We start from the raw sequence: 26,092 nt of genomic DNA, 5'->3' as shown, positions 1-26,092 counted from the left end.
CATTTTTGATGTAGACTGAATATTTAAGATTAAGAACAATTAAAAAGAACTTGCTGAAGAGGACCAGGATCTCCGTGGAAAGATGCAACATATCACTGTAATATTTGGACCTTCTTCTACTAAGTGTTATTTTACGTGAATCGAGTGTTTTCAGATTTGTCATAAACCTGGAGAAACAGTCTACACTTTCAGGTTTTAAGGTAGATTAATTTGGTTTTGAATTGGTTAACTGGCTAAGAGTTAAAGAAAGTAGAGAATGTCAACTCTACTTGCTGCATTTCATAAGGTCAAAGTGAAGTATAACTTGAGTTCAGAATTTGTTCTGTAAGTCTGCATGATACATGCTGTAATAATTGTATTTTAAAAACTATTTTGGTTTTAAAACTATTGTATGTTTGCGTAAATGAACTTGAAGTTGGTGGTGAATTGCTGGTCTTTATTTTGCTTCACTGCTTTTGCCAGTATTGGCTTTTTCTATCTGGAAAAAGAGCACAGCCTCATGTAGAGCACTGGTCTTAAGTCTGCAAAAAGCATTATATAGCATTGTGTCGGTGATAAATCCCTTCTAGACCTCTCCCGGTTCTCAGAAAGAAAATCTGTGTGGGAACTTGGGCAAATACAATTATCTTTTTTTTTTTTAATTAATTTAGCCTGTCTGCATTAGTTTTTTATTTTTTATTATTATTTTTATTTTTAAATAATTGCAAACGCCTTTTGTTCTGTGTATTTTATTTTTTTCTTCAATTACGCTACCAGGGAACAAAGTTCAGATATATCAGAAACTGGGGTCAGTGAAAATGATGAAAATCCTGTGAGGATTATTTCAGTCACACCAGCAAAGACAGAACCTGTGAAAAACAAGGTATGTCTGGGTATTTTTATGAACTGTATCTGTATAATAAGCTTGGCATTGGGGTTCTATTTAGTACATCTCACGGCAGTTTTAACTTACAAAACATACAATTGCATGAAGTTTAACAAAGGTAAATGTGAAGTCCTGTGCCTGGGCACAGCAGTACAATTCAGGCAGCAGTACAACAGTCTGGGTTCTGCATGTCTGGGGTGTAACTTGGCTGAGAAGAACTTAAGGGACAACCAACAGAGCATGAGTTGACAGTGTGCCTTGGCAGCAGTGAGGGCAAGCTGGGTCCTGGGCTGCATCAGCAAGAGTATAGCCAGCAGATTGAGGGATGTCTTTATTCCATCCTGTTTGGCATACACTAGGCTACACCTGGAATACTGTGTCCAGAATACTGTGTCCTCACCAGTTCAACACACATACTGAAAAACTGGAGAGAGCTTAACAGAGGGCTAACAAGATGATAAAGGCTTGAAGAAGTTGCTATATGAAGAAAGGTTGAAAGTGTTGGATTTTTTCAGCCTAGAGTAGAAAATCCTTGAAGGGATTTAGCAGTCTTTCGGTATCTGAAAGATACATGGAGAAGATGGAAGCACTCCCCTCTCAAGGCTGCATGGTGACAGGACAAAAGGTTACAGGCAGAAGTTACTTCAGAGGAACTTGTGAGGAAAATTAATCGCTGGAATAGGTTGCCCAGAAAAGTGGTGGCATGTTGCTGTTCATGGCTTGGCTTGTCAAGGGCTCTCGATAACCCTGCTTTCAACAAGAAGGCTTAACCAGAAGATATCCAGAGGTCACTTCCAACCTAGATGGTTCTGTGAGTCTAAAATCAAAATAGACTTTTTGTAACAATGTAGGGATGCATAGATGGTTCATGCTGCATGCACTTTAAGTCATATTCCTACTCAGTCTTGTTTTGATTAGATGAGATCTGAGTAATGAGCAACTGTTTTGGATTTGTATCATCACATAGTAAAGTTAGGGGTTTTATTAATTTTTTAAAACAACATCCACATGATGCTCACACCTCTGAGCCAATGACTAGAAAGTTTTTCTCAGATTTCAACATATGGTTCCCTTTATGGTTCTTCTTTCCCCAAAATAGAGTTCTTCTGAAAAGTTAGAGAAGTTAGGTAAAGCCTTTATGAAAACAATCTTCAAAAATGCTTTCTGCCTTCTTGAAACATGTCTTTGGTTGAAATTATCAAAGAGTGGTTGTCTGTAAAGTTCTTAGGAATAACAGTTGTAAACGTCTGCTATGAAGCTGCTGGAACACTAATAAAGAATAGATACTACCTGACTTATTTAAGCATTTAAGAAATAATGGTGGAATATTTAACACAGAAGGTCCTTGGTTCACATGCAGCACTTACATTAGTGAGTGGCCTCAGCTGGTTTGTTTGAAACTGCAGAATCATTCCAGACGTATTTCTTCAGTGCCCTTTTCTGTGCCCCTCCTCCTAACTGTTCTGGAAGCCAATGTTCAAATGAAGGTCTAGCAGCCGGTGGCTTCCTTTTTGTTTCCCTATGAATACTTTCCTGTGTGGAGACCTACATTGCCACCACCCTTTCTGTTTCACATATTCAGACACTGCATCATGAAATTTTATCACTTCCATTACTTTGTTCAGTATATTGAGGAAAACATGCATATAGGCCATACCTATACAGACATGACAAAGAAATGGCAAAGACAGCAAGCTTGAGACTAGGTCTTGCTCCCTTTGTTATTTGCAGGCCTTGAGGTTTTTTTTTCCTTTTACTAGCATTTAGGGCTTTAATAATCTGCATTAATCCGCATTTTACTGAAGGTTGGTCTCAAACTTTGCATGTATTGAAGTCAATATTATTTGCTGTACAAGCATCATTACTCTTGCTCCTCAGTTCTCTCCTGTCAGTTGGCAAAGAGGATAATCAGTAAAAGGAACTTGTCCAGAAGTACCTTCATGGGAGGATCTGAGGTTATTAATCTTGCTGTAATCTCACTTTCAAGCAGCTAAAAGATACATTGGGAACAGGTATTAACAGTGGAGAACAGTGGAGAAAACCTTTTTTGCAAGGTTAATGCCTGAAATCCCATTTAGTAAAAGTAGGCCTAAGATGATGTGATATGTTTTTTATAAGAATGCTTACTGTTTTATAAATCTGTGGTTCTGTTGGAGGGGAGGTAACAATTGCAGTTCACCTTTGGGAATCTTTTTTCTTCACATTCATGGTTTTTATTTTATAGGAGATTAATTCTGATCAGGCTACACAAGGAAACAGCACTGAACGTGGGAAAAAAAGAACAGCAACAGCATCTGGAACTGAAAATATTCATCAAAAAGCAGAAGAAAAAAATGTAGATGAAACAGGACCATCACTCGCAGCAAAAACCAGGAGAGGGCGTCCACCCAAACCTGAACCTCAGGGCACCACTGCAAAAAATGAGGAAACAAACAAACCACCTGTCCGGGGAAGAAAAAGGGCAGCAGGCAGTCAAGAAAGTCCAGGGAGTTTAGAGGCAGGTAATGCCAAAGCACCAAAACAGCAGGACACAGCAAAAAAGCCAGCAGCAGCACAGAGACAAATTGATCTACAAAGGTAAAAATAAACAAATAATGAAACACATGGGTGGGGTGGGCTTTTCTTGTCCCAAGATAGACCTTGAATGTCCAATTATAACAGATCCAGCATAGCTAAAGGGCACAATTAAAACATGATTTTATGAACACTGTGGTGCAATATAATGTTGTGTTCTGGTTTTTAAAGTACCAGGCAACTAGAACTGGAAAAACTGAGTTTGTTTGGTCAGGACAGGGTAAAATAACCTGTTTTCACCAAATTTTACTTTATTGTTTCTTGCATCATGGTTCCTCATACTAGTCTTGCTTTGTAAAAGGACTAAGAATTGAGGGTATTTCAGTGCATTCATTAATGTCGGGTACACAGGAATTTAGGTGCTCTGCTCTGCTTCAGTTCATTGACAAAAAAAGGCTTGAAAACTGTCTTCAGTAAACACAACAAATTGCGATTCTGACTAATTCTTCTATGATATTTTGGGTCTGTGCTTGTTTAATATTAACACTATTGCCATATATATATTTTAAATAAATAGAAAGCAGAGTTTGGTACTGTATAAATTACAAAACAGCTCTTGGATGATAATTTGTTTTTCTGTACTTCAGTGTCTAAGTGTGTTGATTTGATTTCCAATAGAAACAAACAACAAATGCACATAAACCCTGAGAAATTTGTTTAACTGATACAATTACAATGTTAATGCAAAATTGTCCAAAGCTGTGATGCAGTAAGAGTTCAGCAAACCAGTATGCTGGAAGAAATCACAAATTAATCTAAAGGAAGAAAGAATCATTTGAGTGTTTTCTGTCTAGAGATCTTGAAATGAAAGAGAATCTTGCAGAGAAACTCAATCAAAAAGAATTACCTTTTCTTCTCACAGCAAGGTTTATACACTAGCAAATTGTTCAGTCATTCAAGAGAGTAGGATCTGTCTACTCCCTTGCAATGCTTGTTTTATACGTCAGGTTTGTTAAGTCTTCGTATCAAACTGCACTGTCCATAGCCTATAATAAGCCATCTGTATCGGAGAACTTCTTTAAATGTGTAATACCTCAGTGTTCTTGGAAAAAATACCAAAACATTGTTAACGTTTTTCAGAAGCCAGGTGCTTGGAAGTGATGGACATTCACTGTTGGAGATAGACTCGAGTCCAGAATGTTCCCAAAATGCAATGGATCTTTTTAAGACCTGTGGGAGCAGCCAGGAAGATACTGAGGATACAGAGATAGCAGAGGGAGGCTTCCTTAAGGTGTAGCAGGCATCTTATATAGGACAATTCTGTGTTTTTTATTGTAGCTTATACAGTAAGGTATCAAAACAAATCTGTCTGTCTACTAGGAAAATGTATGTGAAAATAGTGTCTGATAGATTTTATTATTGCTTTTAAGTAGATGTACAACTTACTGTAAATATTTGAAAAACATCTGAAGTAATGCCTGTTCTTAAGAAAGGCTTTTTTTACAAACCTGGGTAATTAAATACAGCTAATTATAACAGGTTATCATTCTTATTCTCTGATTCCAGTGAAAGCTATGGCTAAGTTATGTTTCTGTTTATGCTGAAAAAACATGACTCGGTTATGGAATAATTATTACTCAACTTGCATATTTTCAAGTTTTCCAGGAAGTTGTGCTATAAAATAAGGAAGTGAAGTTCTGTTCAAATAACTGTAATTGCTGAGGAGGTGAAAGATGGAGTTGGAATAAGTCGTGTTATAAAGAGTGTAAAAGCTAAAATGTAAACAATATAGGTAGGATTTTGATGCAGAATTGTAATTTCCATGTCCTTAAAATTAACTTTCATTTTCTTTTCTCCCCAAAAAAGGTAAAAAGAAAACTTGCTCGAAAAGGGAGGAAATGAAGGCCAAATAAAGGCATGCTCCAAGCTTCTGCAAAAACTAGGATTCATAAATTTCCTGTACAGGAACTGAAATTACTTCAAAACACACAGCTTTCAGCTCTGAAACCAGAAGGAAAACTATGCTTCCCTTTCACATGAAATTAATCCTTCTCAATGGAAATGTAAAGCAGAAACTCTTGAGAAAGAGGCTAAAAGCATCTGTACTTATTTCCCCAGAGACTTTTTTTATGAAAAGTCAATAATTAAGCAAATTGCTTAACACTTGGTTCCAGTTCCTGCATTCTGGAGTTAAAAAGTGTATTTACACCATTAATTTTCATGCTGCATTTTTTTTTTAAAGGAAGTCAGAGGAGGTCCTTACACTGACGTTGAAAATTCGTGATTCTAGAGCCAGGTATTCCCATGTGTCACACACAGCAAAAGTAGAAGTCTACTGAGTGGATTTGAAACAAGACTAGAGGAAAAAAGAAAATCACACAAAAAAGTTTTTTTGCTTTACTTTTGGAGACTGTTTTATGTATAATTCTTTCTGCCTGCCTACTTTTCTGCAAAAATAGGATGTACAGATTTCAGTTCCCTGCTATGAAAAGTCATGTGGTGGCAATTTTATAAATGTTGCTTTCTGATTTTTATCAGAGTGGGAAAGTAATCACTTAAAATTATTATTAATTCGCAAGTAGACATTTCATTTTTTAATTTCCCTCCATTTTAGTTTAATATAATTTGCAATAAATGTACATATTGATGTTTGTTTTATAAAAACATATATCACTTTTAAGTGTTTTTACTCCTACGGTTCTGTTGGATTATTCTAAATTTTAAAGGAGTAAAGGCAGTCCAGCATTTGATTTTATAATGTTTGTCACCAGATTTTTATTATTGATGTAAAGAAAACAAAAAAAAATCAATTTTTAAAAATCGTTGGACTTTGGCAGCTTTGTAAGGAAAGTTGGAAATGTTTAGGATTGCTCTCAATTTTAAGCATTGTGCTGATTGGAAGTAAGTCTGTTTTGCATTTTGTCTTCCTGTCCAGGCTCATTTTTTAATGTTTATTTTAGAAGATTGTTGCATCAATATTATGTTTCCTGGCATTGTTCAGCATAGATACAGTGTACACTTTTATGTACACATGATCATATTTAAGTTTGTTGCATAAAATAAATGCTTCTAGGTGTCATGTGGCAGTCTTTTAATTTCCTTTTTTATTATTTTCTTTCGCAGAAAACTACTTGCTGTATCTGTGCATGGTCTTGGATGTTCCTAGGAATACTGAATTGAGCAGAGATGTAATGCAGATGGTTACTAGTTTAAAAGGGGGTTTAGGTGAAGTTACAGTGGTTTACCTTGTAAAGTTTTATGGGCAGAAGGGGGCTGGTCTGCATAGTGACAGTGAGCAGTTCATTTGGCTTCCCCTGCCTCAGTTCCACATTTTTTCTCTGCATATTGGTTTGAAAACCCTTGATTCATTGTGGAAGACCTGGATACTGTTGACATTAGTTAGGATTACCTGCTCTTCTAAAACAGGTAGGGTGTGGTTCTGTGCTTAACCAGTGACTTAAGTCTCTCTTAAATGAGTTTTCAACTGGTGTTACAGTTATTTTTCCTCAGTAACAGAGAAAATCAGACACTTTTCATAAGGCAGCACATGCAGCATTCTCAAAAGCAGCCTGCATTGTTTTTACTTGAAGGATCTGAAATGCCTTTGACAGAGGGGAGACTGGGATATTTTAAAAGCATTTAATAACATATTTGTCAGGGCTTTGATTCCCCAAACTGAAATAATTTCACGAGATGGATTTAGTGATCATAGCGCAGTTTTCTTTTTAGTGCTCTGGTCACATACTTCCCTCATGCAAACTTACAGTATTTTGGTTTAAACTCGGCTTTAAAGTGTTTTTGTTAGATGTTTTTAGCTGCTATGTAAAAAAGAAACTCTTTTTAGAAATGAGCTCTGGTAGCTACTGGTGTGCCTCGAACAATGATTTGAAACCGGGACTTGACACATGTTGCAGATATGCAGAATTCTTTCCAAAAGCTCTGATTTTTGTGAAGTGGGGAGTTGCTGGGGTTTGGATTTTGGTTTGTGGGGAGGGTGTCCCCTTTTTTGGTCAGTTTTTAATCAGCTCAAATGTTAAGTAACTCAAGGAATCATCATAGAATAGTTGAGGTTAGACGGTGTTCTAGAGGTTCAGTGCCATGCTCAGGGCAGGCAGTTGCTTTTCCACAGTTACGCAGGTTTTCTCTGCTGTTTTGTGGTTTTGTTTGTGGGTTTTTTTGGGGGGAAGTATTTTTGGAGGTTTGTTTGAGTTTGGTTTGGGAGGTTTTTTTGTTTTTTTCTTAATAAGGAGACATTTGTGTTATTCCCTTATGTTGATTATCAGTATAATTAAAGGTTGATTATTAGTACAGTTAAAGGAAATCAGTACATTCATGCAGCAAATTAGGCTGGGCAGAATTGGCTGAACAAAATGCAGCATGCAAAGTACAGGAAGGGTCTGCTGCTGGTGGGCTGCTGGTTTCTTGTCAGAACGTGCCCCAGAAAAGGCCCCCACTGCTCCCTCTTGGAAGCCCTGAGAAGGGCACACACCACGGCACAGTTCAGTTGCCTCAGCAATGGCCATCTTTCTGTAAGCAGTGTCCCTTAAGGCCAGGGGTCCTTACAGCAGTCTCACTTGCAATAGCAGGTTATTGGAACCATCAGCCTCTATCAGATATGGGGAATACAGGCATAGTTTTTATAGATGTGTAATTTACATGCTGCTAGCAATTCTGATGCTTTGAAACTATAATCTGTTACAGAGTAATCAGTATAAAACTGTGGAATTGAAGGCAAATTATTCCAGAGAAAGATGTGGGGGGGGTTTGTACTTCAAGATTTTACATAAGAATGGGGATTATCTCGCTGTAATAAGAAAAATGATGCTCAGAGTTTTTCAGTTGTTAATGTGTGATAAAGAATAAAGGGAAGCACATAAAACCCAGTCTTTATGGCTTTTATCCAGTGTAGGATTTAAAGGTGCTGAGGTTTCTCATTCAGTTACATAGATCTGAGTTCTCATCATCTTTAAGTTCCCATCTTCATAGAAGTGTGGCTTTGTTTCTTAGCAGACATACATTTATTTCCGTTTCTTTGTGTCCTCTGATGCCTGGACTGCTCACTTTTCGTAACAGTGAGAGAGGAAGGCTGCTCTGGGAGTGTACTTTGTAATACACCAAATTAAACCTCAAGCACTCCACGAAATTCAATGTGATTGGTTGTTTTAGACAAAGTAATGTTTTCTAGAGCAATCTTAAACAGAAAAAATAATACACATTACAGATCTTTTCTGCACATGCTGAGAAGCCCCTAAGCTTTATAACTGATAAACAACAAACCCTTATCTAAAATGTACTTCCAGCCATCAGATACAGTTAGGTACTTGGACCAAGTTTGGCATCAGACCAAGGCCTGAGTTTCAAGTTAATCAGTGGGGCTGTCACAACTGAACTGTCTCCTCTAAAGATGGAAAAAGATTTGGGATCACCAAACATTTACAATACACAGGAAATGCAATTCTTTAAGAAATCATCCACGTGGATCCTAGCTGGCTTGCATTTGTGCTCCATTGTTACATATATTAGCAGTAAGAGGTTGGCTTGTGCAGGGAAATCAAGTCCCAAATCAGTGCTTGGGGAAATAGCCCAAACTGCAGAAGCTGGACTGTGAAGTTAGCTTGCCAGCCAGGCTGCAGGTGTGCACAGTGATAACTGAGCATTAGTCATAAAGTAGCTGGTCTCAGTACAAGGAATTGCACTTTGTGCAGGAACCAGGTTTGTATAGGGAATAGCAAGGTGTTAAACAGGAATTGGCACAGTCGTTCTGTACAGCAACACTTTAAATGTCCCTTGAAGCCTTCCCCTGCTTAGCTTCCTGATGAGGAAGTCATCCTGCCAATGGGTATCCCAAGTACTCAGATGGTCGGAGGGAAGCTCAAATAGTAAAATATAATACTCCTGCTAAAGTTCAACAGCAGCTTCCATTCCTGAAAGAGGTTTTTAGGCACAACATTCCCTGGATCCATTTGTTTTGGTTCCTGGAAGGCAGCAAATGCAATCAAACTTCTTCAGGAGCAGAACATGGAAGTCCTGCTGCAGAAGCAGGGGCCTGTCTGTTCCCTGCCGCACAGCCTGGGTCAGGAGAGCATCCAAACTGTCTCACTCCTTTAGTTCTGCCACGTGTGAGAGAGAGAAGAGGGTGAGCGACCCAGTTTCCCTCTTCGAGCTCACCCTCTGTGATCTGTTTCCAGCTGAAGGTGGCCCAGTCCTGTGGCTCCCATTGGAGATTCCTTAGCACCAGCTCACTGTGATGACCCACAGGATGTCTGCTGTCACAAATCTGACTCACCACAATACCTTAAGTTCAAAGCTGGAACATCTCTCACTCAAGGCAAGTTTCCAGCTTTATTTCCTGCGGTCTGAAAGGAAATGAGCAAGTGTTTGGAATTTGCAGCTGTTTGTAAAGACATGAGTGGGACCACAGCAAAAGGTTGGTTCAGATAAACCTGCCCCTCACCCAGCTACAAAAGCCGCAGCAGCAGCCACACGTACTGCAGTAATTGGTAGGAACAGTGTTGTACCTGGACTCAGCTTAATGACGATGTGAGCACATTCCCGGGGGCCTTGGTGTCACTTTCCAAACTGCACATGAAGAGTTACTGGAATCATCATCACAACAGGCAGCATGCAGTCACCGTGCCATTGCCATCCTCCACCTGACCTGATGGAAAGACCTTTCTGACTTGCAGCAGAGCATCTTCTCTGTTTCTGCCAGCAAAAGACATGACAAACTGTGATCATGGATCTGTGCCATGGCTGGGTGTGTGAGCCAGGAGGAGGAAGAGTCAGGGCTCATGGTGACTCCTTCAGCTTTGGCAGGGAATGATTCTATGATTCTAAGGTGCTGTTCAACTTTGAACATCACCAGCTGCACAGCTAGATCCAAGGTCAGCAGAGCTGAGACATGATAGGCAATGTGGAAGATGAACACAGGCAAGTCCTGTGTTACCTGATGAGGAGGCCCAACCATCAGGAGACAGGTCTGCTGCTCGGTGGGAGCCCAGAGGTTATCCAAGCTGACTTTCAAACACGCACTGGCAGCAGTGTAGCTCAGCAGCACATCAGCTGAGGCCAGAAGTGTAACCAAATAACCTCAGGTACACTGAGCATCCTCCTCCCATGACAAGGCTGTGATTTCAACAGCCACAAGAGCTCAGATGTGTGCTCACAACGCCATGAGGCGGGTGTGCTCCAGAACAAGAAATACATGTTCTGCTTCATAAGTTCAGGCATTTAAATCTCCTCTCACTGCCCTGGAAGCAGAGATTAATGTGTGTTGACCCTGATGTGCCAAAGCCTGATGCAAGAGATGGCAGGTGATGGTGGCTGAGTTGCTTTGGTGTTTGGTCCAATTGCCATAAAGCAGGTGGGCTATCACTGCATGCTCCAGAAACTTCATTGGTGATACTCTGGTTTCTTACCTTGGCATGCCATAGCTGCACCAGCAGCAGCTGTCTGGGCAGCAAGGCACATACACAGCTTGGGACCCTACCCTGAGGAAAGCTGGGACACAGAGCATTTTGTGAAGACTCAAAATACCATTTGCTGTGCTATGTATTGAGGTACCTCTGCATCATTCATCTCAGTGCTACCCCAAGACCAGAAATGGGGTGGGCTTACGCTAAGTGGCAGAGGTCTGAACCATCACTCTTGGGGGGTTTACATACTGTCTCCAGAGCACATGTGGGGTGCCCTGCATGGACATAGCTCCCCGCTGCACCCAGATAAGCTTTTCTTCACTTTCCTGTGAAAGGAGGAGAGGTTGTACCTCCCCAAGTAATTCATGTGATCCCTCTGTGGCTGCTTCCACACCGAGTGCTCCAGGAGAGGAGAGAGCAAGCTGCAGCCTGGGTAAGTTATTGTGGAGTCCTCTAAAATGATGATGATTGATTGTTTCCATCATGCGCTACTTGAGCTCAGTCTTACATACAGAGTATGTAAGAGCTTCACCTTCTGATTCTCTCTTCCTGCTCATTCAGGGTTTTTTTGCCAGGCCAGTGGTTCATAACCCCAAGTTCAACACCTCAGAGTGGAGCCCAGATCCAGTGAGGCCGGCGTGTGGGAATAACACAAGGGCTGTCTTGTATAATCTCCTGAAACCTTCAGGCTCCTGCCCTGCTGAAGCATTGACACAGCAGCTGTTACTGAAATCCTCCTAAGCAGGATAATGAAGGGAGCACTGAACTGCTGCAAAACCAGTATTTAAACCAATGCATTTATTCTGTTGCAGCTGAGGCTGACAGCAGCTTCCTCAGTGCCTGGGCAGTTGTGTGTGCAGCGGAGGCTTTCGGAGCAGCAGAGCTGTGATGGTGGGACTGCTGTGGAGCAGCAAGAGCAGCGCTGCAGGAGGTACAGCGTGGAGGTGCAAGCCCATTAAATCTAGTAAGAGCCTTGCCATCGTGGTCAGATCTCAAGAGCTCAAGTGTATTTATTTGGTCAGCCTTGAAATCCCATAACAGCTCTGGTACGGTGTTCTTCATTTCTCCTGAGGGTGGCTTTGGAAGCTGCTCAAAGCAGTTGGCCACGCTGATACTGGAATTTCATTTGACTCAGCATCTCTGAGCTGTTTCCTTTCCAAAATATCATACCTTTTAACCAAAATGTCCTCTTCAACCTCTTTGCTATCAAGAGGGCTTTGTCATTTCACATCTATGCAAAGGATGTGGCCCTTTTGTGTCTATTCGCTGCTTTGCTGTGCCTGGTAAAACCTTGCAGCAGATTATCCTGGAAGGCATGCTAAGGCACATGAAAAACAACAAGGTGCTTGGTGACAGCCAGCCAGGGATGCTGGTGAGGGACTATTCATTAGGGACTGTAGTGATATGACAAGGGGTAATGGGTTGAAACTTAAACAGCAGAGGTTTAGATTGGATATAAGGAAGAAATTCTTTCCTGTTAGGGTGGTGAGGCACTGGAATGGGTTGCCCAGGGAGGTTGTGAATGCTCCATCCCTGGCAGTGTTCAAGGCCAGACTGGATGAAGCCTTGGGTGATATGGTTTAGTGTGAGGTGTCCCTGCCCATGGCAGGGGGGTTAGAACTAGATGATCTTAAGGTCCTTTCGAACCCTAACTATTCTATGTCTACTTCCAAACAGCTCTCTGTTGTGACAAGTATGGCCTAGAGCAGTTTACTCCTGGCGTTTTTGATGTGGTTCAGACCACTGAAGGAGTTGAACATGGCAGATGTTGCAGTGGGGGTTGTGCCGCCAGGCAAAAGAGGAAGAACATCCCTGCCCCATCTCAGTGGGTCATTCACCTCTAGGTATTTTGTACACACAATTCCTCTTGAACAGCAAAAGCTGTCAGCGTAAGGTGTTTTAATTCCACTTGAACTGACAGTTTCAGCTCCTTTAAGCCACCTTCTGTACACCTCACATCCGACAGCTTCCCACAGCAATCTGAAGACGTGTTGGTCACCACTTCCAGGAGCACCAGGACCCGCTCCAGGTCTGGTGTTCTTCAAGCTTTGTGTTCAGGGAAGTTCACATGTGTAGAGATGACAGGACCAGCCCGCTCTGTCAGCTTACTGAACCAAAACCCACCTTGAAGCCTACTTGGCTCATCTGTAACCAGGGAGGGTTCCTGCATCAAGGAAGCCTCATACACGCTGTGCACCCAGGCACACAGTAGGTGTTTAGGATGGGGACCCAGCCTTTGCCCACAACAGATAAATGGGGCTTGGCTGTGTGGAACTTCCCCGATCTCTCCAACAGGACCAGCAGGAGCCTTGAGAGCAATCCACCAGCTGTGAGAAGAGTAACTTTGGAAGGGTGAGGAAGGGAAGAGATCAGGGCAGTGAAGCCAGTCCCTGTCCTGCCTGCTCTGAATGCACAGGGCTGCGGACTTGTGGACTTGGGTTACTCAAGGGTCTGGTATCTCAGGTACCATCAGCACTAAACAGTTTCTCTCCCACCTTCTCCCTAACAACACCAGACTAGTTTTTCCCTCCCCATCCCAGGCAATTACCCTTTGTTTTACACCAGGCTGTCACAAACCCACCTAAAGACTTCATGTATTTCAACACAAAGCAGCCACTAAGTGAAGCAATGTAATTTATTTGACATTATACCAGACACGGGTGCTCCAGATCCAGACTTGACCTTAAAACAATTTAAAATCCTGGATATGCTGCATTGGCAGTGTCAGAGTTACCTGCCCGAGAGCTAAACGTGTCCATGCCAGCTACTGAAACAGATAATTAAGTACAGGAGCAGTTGAGCTAGGAAAGCACTGTCAGTCCATGGCAACTCTGAACTCGCTTCCAGTGCTGGGGTACTGAAAGAGATGACAAGGCTGTTGGACGATGGTGTGTTTCAGTATAAAGCAGCTCAGTTACTCATGTCACAGCAGTGTCTAATTACAACAACAAGGGATATGGATTGAAGCAATGTTTTTCTCAATTAATGGGTAGCCCCAGCCGAGGGGCTGGGGAGTGCTCCCCCTCCCTCTTAATGAACAAGGCACCACAATACAACATAGCTCCTGATGGCAGCAAGTGTAAAGAAACAAACAACAACTGCCTCACACCACTGTTTAACACCATAAATTGGGCAGCACTGTCCCAGCTGGTAGAACCTGCCCAGGCACCTGCAGAACCCACCCAGAGCCACACACACCTGAAGATGGGGCACAGCCCTGTAACAACGCACTACAGCCGGTGTTACTCCCAGCTCATGGCTTCAGCTGCGCAGACTCCGTCTTTCAAACTACTTTACTCCATTTAACAAATGCTGACAAATGCCAGAAGCAGTGGATAGTATGTACTGGTGGCAAATACATCCACAGTCATCATCCCTACCAGGTTCTACTACAGCTGGGAGACAGTGCTGTCACCCCCGCATGCAAGCGCTGTAGTTTAGATGAAGTCCATAGTTTAAAATGCACAAAGATGAGATGAACATGAGCAGTGCTGGAAAATCCAAAGAAAACTCTCCTCTGAGCTATCTCCTCAGAAACAGCTTTTGAAAGGAGGCAGAGGTGCTTCATCTGTACATGTATTTCTTAGGCTATCACATGAGGCAGTCAAGTTGAAGTAACGCACATCATTACACACCTTATATTTACATCATCATCTCCACAACTTTTTCATATGCATCACAAAAACAATCACCCCTTTCTCTCTCATCACAGACATGGAGGCAGTAGACCCTGTAACCTCAGAACAACTGGAATTATAGTAACCAAATGAAAGCTGTTTTCAGGGAAACATGCATTTATTGTGAAGCATTCCCAGTGGAAATCAACATCTTTTAAAATGTGTGTTTATTGAAAAAACCATTAGTGTACAAAAGTGTTGGTGTAGCTTTTATTCTCAAGACAAATCCCACTGACGCTGCATTCCAGCCCACCCGCTCCGCCTGTACAGGAAGTCTGAGCCTCGGGAACCAACCTCCTGCCATGGGCTGTACTGGTCTTATTTCATATTTTCAATTAGAAAAGTCAGAGGTGCGATGAAAGAGGTAAGTGAAAGCAGGGCGCTTCAGCAGTTGACATCAGCGTTTGTATGATGGCAGCCTCCTTCAGACACCACAACAGAGCACCAGCAGCTGCCGTAAAACGGACAAGTACAGCATTTTCACAGTACATTTCCTCATCTGTCATTATCTTATCTCACATTATTGATGGATGGCTCAGCACTGTAATCGACCAGCTAGCTATTTGGATGCCTACAAAGCAGGTAACAGCAGAGAAGGAACATCACATCACAGTACAATGCAGTGCAAATTATTTGCAAGAGTTTGCCCAGTGAGAACAAATCTGAAGTTGCTACCCACAGAGCACTGGAGCTGGAACACCCAAGCAAGAAGCAAACTGCGACCAGGAAGGTTGGCCTTGTAAGTAAGTCTAGTGATGAGTCTGCTTGACATCACAAACGGGAAGAGCAAGCTCCATGACTTAATGATGGGTTTGGAATAGATCAGGAAACTGTTAAGAAAGAAGCAACTGCCCCTTTGTCTAGCCATATGGGAAAGCTGTGCCTGGAAAATGAGGACAGGAACAGCAAAACCAGCTGTATGGTCTTCCCAGGAAAAGCTTTAGGCACCCAAGGAGCATCTTTACTTTTACACTTTAGCTCTGTAATGCAACAGAGTCCATGAGGAAACTCGCTTTTGCTACCTGTTGTTGGGCTGACTGCCCATCAAAGACAGGAACCCAACCCCAACCCAGCAGCCACACTCACTGAGGTGCTCTTCATCAACACAACACAGCAGGAGCTGACACCTCATCTTCTCATTGCATCTGCTCATCAGCAGAACTGATGTTAAACTATCTTTCACCACTAAAGTATTTAACATCTCTGGGCAAGCCTCCAAGGCCAAACTGGCTTGTGTTGGTCTTCAGGAAGGAAGTGAGGAACATGCACACCACGAGCTTTCCCTTTGCACTGAAAACGGAACACTCCACCTTCACAGTACAGGACCAATGCAATAAATAAGAACTCCTACTGGAAACTGTGTGTTGATCCCCCCGTCCGAGACCCCTTCCCTATTAAATAAGCAATCCATATGCTCCAGAGTGCCTATTTTGATTCACAGCTGCTAAGCTTCAATTTGCATAGTTAAAATGTTTCTGTTACCCACCGCATAAAACACAGATTTGACATTACAAGGTAGAGCTTCTGTCTGGCTATTTAACTCCTCCTTTCAGACAACAAAACAGATTCTCTATTCCTTGTCAGTGTTCCAACACTAATTCACTTGGAAAACAGTTAAGAACAATGATAATTAAAAAACCCAAGACATACTCCTACACCATTAGTATCCAATTGCTCAGATAAATAACACCAAACCAATTATAGTCAAGGCCCCATGTACACTATGGCGAGACTATGACAAAAACAAGAGTTAAAAGTTTGGGATATGCAGAATGAACAGTATATGTGCCACAGCTTTCAGAAGGATATGTTCCTAAGTTTGTGTCTCCAAAACGTACCCATTTGTCACACTGAGAACACAGCTTGTTCACAGCAGCAACATGAGGGAGCCGTGAATCGACAGCTGGGGGTGGGATTCAGTCAGGGCTTTTGGCACTCTCAGGATGATGAGGCTTTTGGCAAGAGGAGAGGGCATTTCTCTGCCTTTGAACAAAGCTGTACTCCACTCTGAGGAACAGGACAAGATATGAGTTTCTTGTTCCCCACCAACAAAACAAAACAACTTTCTTGGATGCATGTTAGAAAGTTCAGCAATGAAATCCAACTGATGCTCTGGCAATCAGTGTCACTGCCAATACCTTGTTTAGAAAAATGGGGCCATTGAGACTTCCAAATTAGTTTTAAGCCATTTCTTGCATGATAAAGGAAGACAATGCAGGATTCATTCATACTCTGAAATCAACTGCACCCACATGTTACGTTCTTGTTATAAGAAAGCAGTAAATATGCAGCCCAAGTCCACAGCTGGAGTGCACTCCGTGGCACCTCCACATCTGAGAGAGCACAGGGCCCTGAATATAGTTCACTTGTACAGAAAACAGAACTACCATTTTGTATGTACAAACACATAATGATAACTGAACATTAACAGCAAAATTCCCAGGGCTCAGCCCCAGCTGCAGTTAAACTAACCTCAAGCATTATCTCTATATTCAATTCTGACTGATAGTTACCAAGAATACAAAAACATTCCTTATAAAGGACTTGAATGTCAAATTCAGAGGGACTTCAGACTGCAGATGTCTCCTTAATGCTGGGTCATGTTGCCTTCCCTACTCACTTCTGGAGAAGCTTCCCTTCTGCCAGCACCTGAGCTAGCATTAAAGTATCTTTGCTACCAAGTGCAAGGATGGAGGGCAAAACCCAGTAGCCAACATCTATCCATAAGAGAAAGGAAAGATGAGTGTTTTGCAATAGAAAAGAAAATGAGGTAACTTCATGACAGAAGTAAAACCTAACAGCATTATTTCTGAGGTGACCGTGCTCACCCAAGAACCATTTCCTCTCCCCCACCCCTTCCCCTGGCTTCCATTATCCCTTTACATACTGTTGGAAAAACCCACTGTCCTTCGGAGACTAATCTTATCAAAAGACACATTCAGAATTTATAAGTTTTATGTCCCCAAGAATGACTTCCAAGTTTTTTCTTTTGATAAACAGCAGTGAAGAACAAGGGAAAGTAGTCAGCAATTTACAATTACCACTAGGGTAAAAAAAATGGTGTTGATGTAATCAAGAAGTTCTTAGCCTGTATAACAGAAAAGACAGCAACTTGAGATTAACACAAGTGGCATTCTGCCAGTTTCCTACTGTCCCTGGTTTTCACCTACCAAACCAGCTGAACAGTAGCAGTTCTTGTTAAAAAAATAAATAAATATAAGACGAAAACAACTCACTTCCTTTGGCATCATTGCAAATGATTTACACTAACTCAAGAAAACTGATCACTGACTACATCTTAAAAAGTAATATGTATAAAGACTAAGCAAATGCATTTAGTATTGCACTGATATGAGTTCAAAGTATTTACTGTCTGTGCCCTGATATATTTTAGGTTTGGACACATTGGACAGAGCAGTACAGGGAACATCCCTGAACTAGCTACATCTCTATTTTCTGGTTCTGTTCCCCTGCCACTATGCTCTAGATATTTAACAGGTACAATAATGTTCCTATTTCTTCTAGTATGACTTATAAACAGAGTGTCTATGAAGCATTAAACTATTTCAACTTGTACTTCATAGCTCCAGAAACCCCCCAGACATGTATTTCCCCACCCCATTAATCCACAGTTTAGGAGAAAAAAAAAACAAGTGTGGAAAAGATGACTTATACAGTACTCCATCACCCACAAGCCCCACTCTCTAGTCTCTGAACTTCCTTGTCAGATACACTCTTAAAACTTAGCATCACATTCACAGAGACATTACAGCTCTCTTTAAATAAATGTACTAGTGTTTGAAGTTGCAAAACTAATAATTTTCAAGCTTTTGCACTCAGGATGAAATGTCATTTTAATACGAATAAAAAGACTGACTGTATGTACAAGCCAAGGTAAGACTTCAGTTCTCATTTATCAGAAACATCAATCCAAAAGAAAGCTAAACCAAGAACACACTTCTACTTCTATGTGCATTTGAAGTATGTACAGAAAAACACCAACACAGCCTCCGTGTGTCAAGTCGAGAAAAACGCAAGCAATGATGAATTTTAAAGTACCTGGTAAGCAATCCTTAAATTGAAGCCCAAAATAAAGCTAGAAAACTGCTGCACAAAACAGCTGATTGCATCATGTCAAGTACTCAAAGAAAGTATTCTTTAATTCTTGGTACACTAGAGAACCAGAGTTTTCCTCCTTCAGACCCACTGAAATAATTTTATCCAGAATGTACTGAAGAACATTTTACATCTATTGCAGAAAAAAAAACCAAAAAAAAAGAAAGAAAACCAGCTCCATCTTTTTGTGCTATATTGAGGCATACTCCTTATGAGAGCGTGTGGAAAACATGATGGATAAAAATCATTACTGATAATTCAAAATATGTTTATAAATGGGAGCCTAGACTACCGTAAATGGCACACATAATAACCAGAGATGATGAAAGATGATCTAGTGAGGATTTTCAGCTGTATGATGTAAGGGAAGGGAGAGGAGAATCGGGTTTCCCAATTAATCAGCTAGAAAGAAACCAGTTCTGAATAGGTCACCATTTGGAACTTTGGGTAAGTCTTCAAAGTCTTTCAGGAAAAAAATAGTTACAAGAACAATCAAGTATTTCAATGGTGCTCTCTTCAGCAACCCTACCTAATATGTCTATTAAGTACAAGCATGCAAATATAGGTCAATCCACAGGCACATAGGATCCATGTTAAAAACAGTAAGATAGCTGTGATGAGTGGCACCAACAATTTTGATGACTAACACTCAAAAATGTTGCTTTCTGAATTACTAAATCGAAATCCTGAAGCAAGTTCCTGCTAGTCTTCATCACACTGCTAAACACTAAAGTAGGCATGGGTTTTTTTCCCATTATCTTAGCTGAGCTCAAAGAATTTTTACAATATTTAGTAAGAAAAAAAATTAAAGTATTTCCCCTTTTTAAATTTACACAGACGTTTAATTAGCTTTATTTACAGAGCGGTTTTTTCAGTCTCCAATAGTGCCTAGATAGCATCATCAGGTAAGAGTGCCAGTTTTAAAAGAGAATCTATATAGAATCCTAAAAATAACAGATGGTGATGCTCCTCCAGAAGGGGCAAGCTGGACTATTGAAGCAGCTCTCTACATGGCTCAGTTACTCAGGAGTAATTCTGTTGCAGTCTCTACATCCCATGATTTTGAAGACAAGGCCACTATTACTGCATTCTGCAATGAGAAAGAAAAAAAAGGCAATATTTTCAGTGTGTGAACCTGCAGCTCTGAGAAGTGGAAAAGTTCACAGATTAATCAGAACACATTAGTTTACCATTCATTACATCCTAATAGTTTATGGGAAAACTGCTTTGAAAGGCAGGTGTAGCTCACAAGATTATTAATAATGTTGTATTTTAAAATTCTGATTCTTACAAATAATTAGCAAAGCAATTATTAGACCTACAAAGGGTCATGGATATGGCAAGACTACTTCAGTATACTAATGACTCCCTGTATTTAAACACATGTAATTGCTCTGCCCTGCTGAAAAATATGTAAGTTATATATACTTACCCTATCAAAGCCCATAGCACAAAGGTTTTCTATTTTTTTGGTGTATTCTGGACTAGAAACTGGTGCTCCAGCATACACATGTGCCCAAAGTCGAGCTGTCTGTTTAAACATTTCTGGATTTTGTTTGTACTACACAAAAGAGAGAAGGGAGGAGAAGGGGAAAGTTAAATCAACTCAGCAATCCAACCAAAAAGCAAGATGATATGGCAGAATCCAATCTATCGTTCTTTCTACAACATCATCAGCAGTGCTTCATACTGATCATACTGCTAGTTCAGAGATGAAATTTGGAGGTGAGGTTTACACATAGAGTAAACCTAGGCAAGCACTTCATTTAATGCATTTGACTTTAGGTTAAATTACACACTATGGGTGTTCTATATGTATAAGCACATACTGCTCTCAACTGCACTGATGAAAAGTAGTTATGTTTAGCACAGCTACTGAAAATTTATATTCAGTGTGGTAGAGCAAAAATTATCTGTATGTTAATATCTCCTGAATATACATATGCATACTACTCTAAAGTATTTCTGTAATCACTTCAAATACGCCTGGTTTTATACACTGCAAGTAGGTCTGCTGCTTTTCCATCAGGGCTGACATTTTACTACCAGGCCTCCTCCTGAAAGTAAATATATTCTATGTGGCAAAAGAAGGGCTGAAAAACAAGTGAGCATGTGCAAGAAAGCCAGGAAGCTGTAACTCTTTTCATGTAAGCTATTAATTACTGGTAATAAACATCATGCAGGGGATATAAATCTATTTTACAACAAATCTCATCACAAGTTTTCTAATAAACAACAGAATGAACTTTATCACACATTTTCAGAACTTGAAAGCCAAAAAAGTGGGTCATCTGTCATAAACTGTACTCAGAAAAGCAATGTGTTTTCTATTTTAGCAACTTCTGCATGTAATATCAAGTTCAAGGGGTTTTTGTATTAAAAAAACCCCAAACCTCTTTCCTTTATTCATTAAAAATTAGGCATTCCCATCTCTGGAGAAATAAGAAATTCTAGCTCTAAATAATAAACCAAGGTAGTAAGAATTACATTATTTAAATATATAGATGCATTTTAAAGACAGAAATGTGGCTGATTATCATTCTAAGCATTTCATTCATACATGAAAACAACCATTTAATCTATAAAGCTGCAAGTCAAAGTGAATACTATACTTTTACTGCTGTACTTTTTAACTTTATCTCTCCTAAGCACACACATCAACTACACTGCTTTGTGTGCTTTGTCCACCTCCCACTCATTCTGCTCCACATGAGGTAATTTGTATATTTACTACCTGGCTATTAGCATTAAAACAAACATGTGAGACAATGTACTGTTGGAAATAACTCACTGTGTTGTAAGTACAGTGGTCTGTAATACATGTCTTTGGGTGTAATGAGTAGAAAAGAGGAAAGATTAAGTTATGCATTAGTAGCATCCTCAAGTACTATGTTCAGCTCTTAAGAGATCTTCCCTCAATTATTTTTTTATATGTATTTGAGAACACTGCCAAGCCTAGAAAGCAACTAACTGAGGTGCGAAGGATTAGTCATAACTGCATAACTGCATTTTATTCAGAACCAGCTTTCAGTGTCCTATAAATAAACTTCCTTTACTTAGGTATCTGTAAATACTCTAGCTTCTCACTGAATTGAGAAAAGCCTAAAGGCACCTCTTACTGATGCCTCTATGTCAGGAATCTGAGGCAATGCTGCTGTACTTAAAAAAACAGCAACCAGTTGAAGTAGTTCTGACAACAGATAGCTGGTGCCTGAAAATAGTGCTGTTATTCCAACAGGCGTTCTCCCTGGGATTCAGCTCAAGACCTTGCAGAACACTGCCATTTAGCTGGACAGCCTCGCAGTCTAACACACAGTTTAATAAATAAACATAATGAAAAATGGTTGTGGAGGATAACAAGAATAATCTTGTGAATTTCTGGTTTTGGAGAAAAAAACCCCAACCAATGAAAACCCCAAATAAAGAAGACCCCAGCACCAAATAAAACACATGAAGGAACTGGGTGTTTACCACCAAATCTCTCAAAGATGTTATAATCACTCTTTATTTACACAGATATGCTTGTAACTCAAGGCCAAGCCCCAGTAGAGTTTCCATGCGGGTAACTGCAGGGAACAGGAGAAACTGAATCCTCCCCACATCAGCCAGGTTACAGTCCTACTGGACACATCCCCACAAGCACCTGAAAGGCAGCTTGGAAAATTGCTCTTCTGAATCTAGGAAGCTTCATGAAATTTTCTGCCTGAGAAAACACTCCAGCCCAAAAGCTTCTACAAGACTGTTATGATTCCCAGACAAAATTCTACCACTGGGCCAGAATAGGAAACACTATTCTTGTTCTTTGAGTAAAAGATAAAGTGGATTTATTTAATAAAGACAGGCTGACAGCATGGGCATGCATCTAGCAAGAACAAACAGTGCAGGGACATGCCTGGTGGCCTCAACGGCCTCTGCAACAATCCTCCCTGTGTAGAAGAATTCAGTCTGACAGAACTGTTCAGGGACATTTGTTCAGAGCAGCCTTAGAAGTACTGCAGAATCCCACAAGCAAGCCTTCTGCACTACTGAGTACAGTAGTAGCAAACAACTCTTCCCCACCCAGTGGTGCAAAGGGCAACCTCTGATCTTCAAGTTTCCCTCCAAATCCTGTCTGATAACGTACTAATTTATCATCCTACACAGATCTGAGAGGGAAGGAGTGCACACTTTGTCTCCCTACCTTGGAAGGTCCTGACTTACAGCAGATACAGATGAGACTGATGCTGGATGAACCTTGTAACTGCTTTGTTCTTTTGTTACTGAAATACACCCTACTACCAGTTGCTGGGGAAGCCAAGCTTTCTCTCTCTTCTTCCCCAGAGTAGAAAGGAAAAACAACACACACACTTGGGACTTTGTTGAAAACCGTCAGACTATTAAGTTATGGAATGACTGTTCCCATCTTTCAACAACACTGCAAATAGAAATACATCATTCCTGGTATGGCATTGGATCCAACTGATATTTTATTGGTATTTATAAGTTATTGCTACTGTCTGAAAAGTAACAAACCCTGTCGGTTACAGAATTCTACTAATACAAATTCAACCAGTGACAAACAGTTATTCCAAGAACTTACAAAGGCAAAAATACACAGAATGCTTCATTCAGATAAATCACTCCTCAGGATTAAATGCAACAGTAATTCATCTGGAGTCACTATTCATAAAACTGTCATTAAATAAAATGCTCAACAATATTCATAGGAAGAGAAGCTACATACCCAGCTATGTTCAAGGAATCCTGTCAAGTTAAAAGTCTACACCAACATAAATTGGTTTTCTTATACTAGAAGCCTTAGATTTTAAAAGTCAGGTTATACTGAAAGTCATTTTTACTATGCTGTTATCTTCTGACATTCCTGACAAGCTAAATTAACTCACACTTACTGTAAGGCAACTTTTCACAAAATCTTTAAAAATCTTCATCTCCCCTAAGGTCTGGGACCTAATCTGGGTTAGCAAAGGTTACACAAGTGTTACAAATTCACAGTCAACTGAGTATCTTACCTGGTTTGCCACTACTGCATCTTGTGGATCATCTGGTTCTGCAGCTGCCAACAATGCTTGCAGCGATAACAACACCGTTCTTAGAGTCATTGCTGCTGCCCTAAAATTAAGCATTTGAAAATGACTTTATCAAATCCCATGCTTGTACTCACCTTTGCTGCTGTGCTAGTATCATAGGAGATATGAGGCCATGTACACATATGATGTCAAAGAATCGTAATTTTAAACTGTTGCAGCTTATAGTTATTAGAATACCATTCTATATATTTCAGCAGGGTTTTAAATGTGGACTTTCTTTTTAATATTGCTTTCTTAAGCTTTTGGAAAATAAAGTCCTTGACCTGCAGATTTGGCCATGCCCAATTCATTTGAAAAATAAAATGCCACTTTGAAGTCTGTGTCATCCTTCATTACTACCAGTAACAGCACCCTGTGTAAGGTCTAGGTACGGAGCTAGTAGTCCCTGTGTGCTCCCTCTGCTGGCACTCTGCATAGCAAACCAGCATATAGAGAACTAGTGATCTGTATTTTAAATACTTGTAACAGATTAGGAATTTCATACGTTAGGTATCTTTAGCATTGCACCAGTTTTAATATGACATTTTGCAATAAAATGTGAACAATTCAGTGAATTAATACTATACTAATAAAAAGGTCTGGGTATTACAGAATACGTAACTGAAAATACTAATCTCAGCTTCCCCTCATTTCAACCTGACATGACTTGTCAGAAGCCGCGGAACATTCTGTAGTCATGATGGTGCTGTAAAGTCACTCTTTCCCCTGTTAAAGAACACTGTCAAAGGTAGCACAGATCTAGAATCAGAGCTTCTATGGTTCTAAGTTCTCATAATTAATCTTGATCTCAAAGCATAGTTAGAAAGAGACCTCAATAATTTAGTAAGGAAAAACCAAGTATGTTCATAAAAATCAATAAACACTCAGAAAAGTATGAAATGGTTACACATTGTAAATTTGGAAAGTTGTAACTTTTTAAATATGCCGTTAAGTTTTGATCATGCATACCATCTCTGATCTACCATTTCACCATGGCATATACTGGAGGCCAAAGTACCCCACAAAACACGTGGAAGTTTAGCATTTCAGCTGATTTGAAGTGTTAAGCAGGCTCTTAATTGCTGTGGTGAAGACAGATGCTCAAACCAATACACAAAACTGCTTACTCTCCATAAGAACTAGTAGAAAGGTAAGTGGGGGAAAATGTGCCATCTTGGATTTGAGTGAAATGTCAGAGGCAAGTTGTGAAACACAGGCATCCAATTCCTTACAAACTGCTCCATTTTCAATCAACAGAAAATAGTTTATTCTTTTCAAAAGACTGAAAATAAACACAGATAGTCTGTTAGAAGAGTCTGACCTGACAGTCCAGATACTTAGGGAACAGTTTGCTAATCTATTTCCAGTGTCAGACTTCAGAAATGTATGTATTTTCCACTACTTAGGCACCAGTATTGAGGTAATCCAGCAGAGTACACCAATAAACAGAGAACAGATGCTGGTAAAATGCTTGATGTACATTTGTGACAACCAAATATTATATTCCTAGATAACAGAATAATAGAATGGGTCGAGCTGGAAGGGACTTTTCATGATCATATAGTTCCCACCCCTCTACAATGGGCAGGGACACCTTCCACTAGACCAGGTTGCTTAAAGCCCTGTTCAAACTGGCCTTTAACACTGCCAGGGATGGGGCACCCACAGGTTCTCTGGGCACCCTGTTCCAGTGCCTCACCACCCTCACAGTAAACAATTTTTTCCTAGTATCTCATCTACACCTACCCTCTTTCGGTTTAAAGCTACTACCACATGTCCCACAGTTCCATATCCCTGTAAAAAGTCTCTCTCCAGATTTCTTGTAGGCCCTCTTCAGGTACTGGAAGCTGCTCTATGATCTCCCCTAAGCCTTCTCTTCTCCAAACTAAACAATCCCAACTCTCTCAGTGTGTTTTTAGAGAGGTGCTCCAGCCCTCTTTGTTCATCTTTGTTGCTTACATTTACAGCTCTCCTGCTATGTCACGAGCAATTCAAATACAGCATTCTTCCCTTATTGTTTCTAATTCTAGAAGATTTTTCCTAGAAACTCTTATTTAAGCTTGATAATCATCACTGAACTTTCACAGTACAGTGTTCTACATGAGAACACAAGTGAGAAACATCCCAAGTGATGGAGATTTTAATTAGCACATATTGTCTCATTCCAACTGCTGCATCAGCTTGAAGTCCCTCAAGCTGAACTTTGCAGACTTAAATCTTAAAAAAACCTTCGTGCTTTTAGATCCGGATTCTGATAAATCACAACCGCCTAACAACATATCATTATCTTTTTCCAATGCTACTCTTTAGTAACTAAACTTTAATTTTCTTCCCAGAATTTCAGACTCTCTTCCAGTTAAATTTAAGTACTCCAGGTTCCAAGCTGAATGCTTCTTCCAGGCCAAAGAACGTTTCTTTAAATTACAAAGCTGGGGATTA

General features: G+C 40.4%; 2 protein-coding genes across 4 annotated transcripts in view; one reads left to right on the top strand and one right to left on the bottom strand.

Moving 5' to 3' along the window:
• Positions 1 to 6,461, top strand: part of PDS5A (PDS5 cohesin associated factor A) — a 77,471-nt gene extending 71,010 nt beyond the window's left edge. Inside the window, exons 31-34 of one of the 2 annotated variants that reach the window (XM_034064564.1) lie at positions 757 to 862; positions 3,090 to 3,442; positions 4,520 to 4,670; positions 5,246 to 6,461. In XM_034064564.1, coding sequence (XP_033920455.1) covers positions 757 to 862; positions 3,090 to 3,442; positions 4,520 to 4,670; positions 5,246 to 5,281 — 646 coding nt within the window. In that variant the 3' untranslated portion in view covers positions 5,282 to 6,461. The remainder of the gene's footprint in view (positions 1 to 756; positions 863 to 3,089; positions 3,443 to 4,519; positions 4,671 to 5,245) is intronic. The other variant, XM_034064563.1, reaches the window with a different exon arrangement.
• Positions 6,462 to 13,415: 6,954 nt separating this feature from the next.
• Positions 13,416 to 26,092, bottom strand: part of UBE2K (ubiquitin conjugating enzyme E2 K) — a 44,306-nt gene continuing 31,629 nt past the window's right edge. For both annotated transcript variants that reach the window (XM_031048898.2, XM_005149121.3), the window contains 3 exons: positions 23,597 to 23,696; positions 20,020 to 20,148; positions 13,416 to 19,677 (listed from right to left, as the gene is read on the bottom strand). In XM_031048898.2, coding sequence (XP_030904758.1) covers positions 19,603 to 19,677; positions 20,020 to 20,148; positions 23,597 to 23,696 — 304 coding nt within the window. In that variant the 3' untranslated portion in view covers positions 13,416 to 19,602. The remainder of the gene's footprint in view (positions 19,678 to 20,019; positions 20,149 to 23,596; positions 23,697 to 26,092) is intronic.

Source organism: Melopsittacus undulatus, chromosome 7 (genome assembly GCF_012275295.1).
Source record: "Melopsittacus undulatus isolate bMelUnd1 chromosome 7, bMelUnd1.mat.Z, whole genome shotgun sequence".
Classification (NCBI taxonomy): Eukaryota; Metazoa; Chordata; class Aves; order Psittaciformes; family Psittaculidae; genus Melopsittacus; species Melopsittacus undulatus.
The sequence above is the reverse complement of the archived record's forward strand: the minus strand, read 5'-3'. Positions and strand labels throughout refer to the sequence as shown.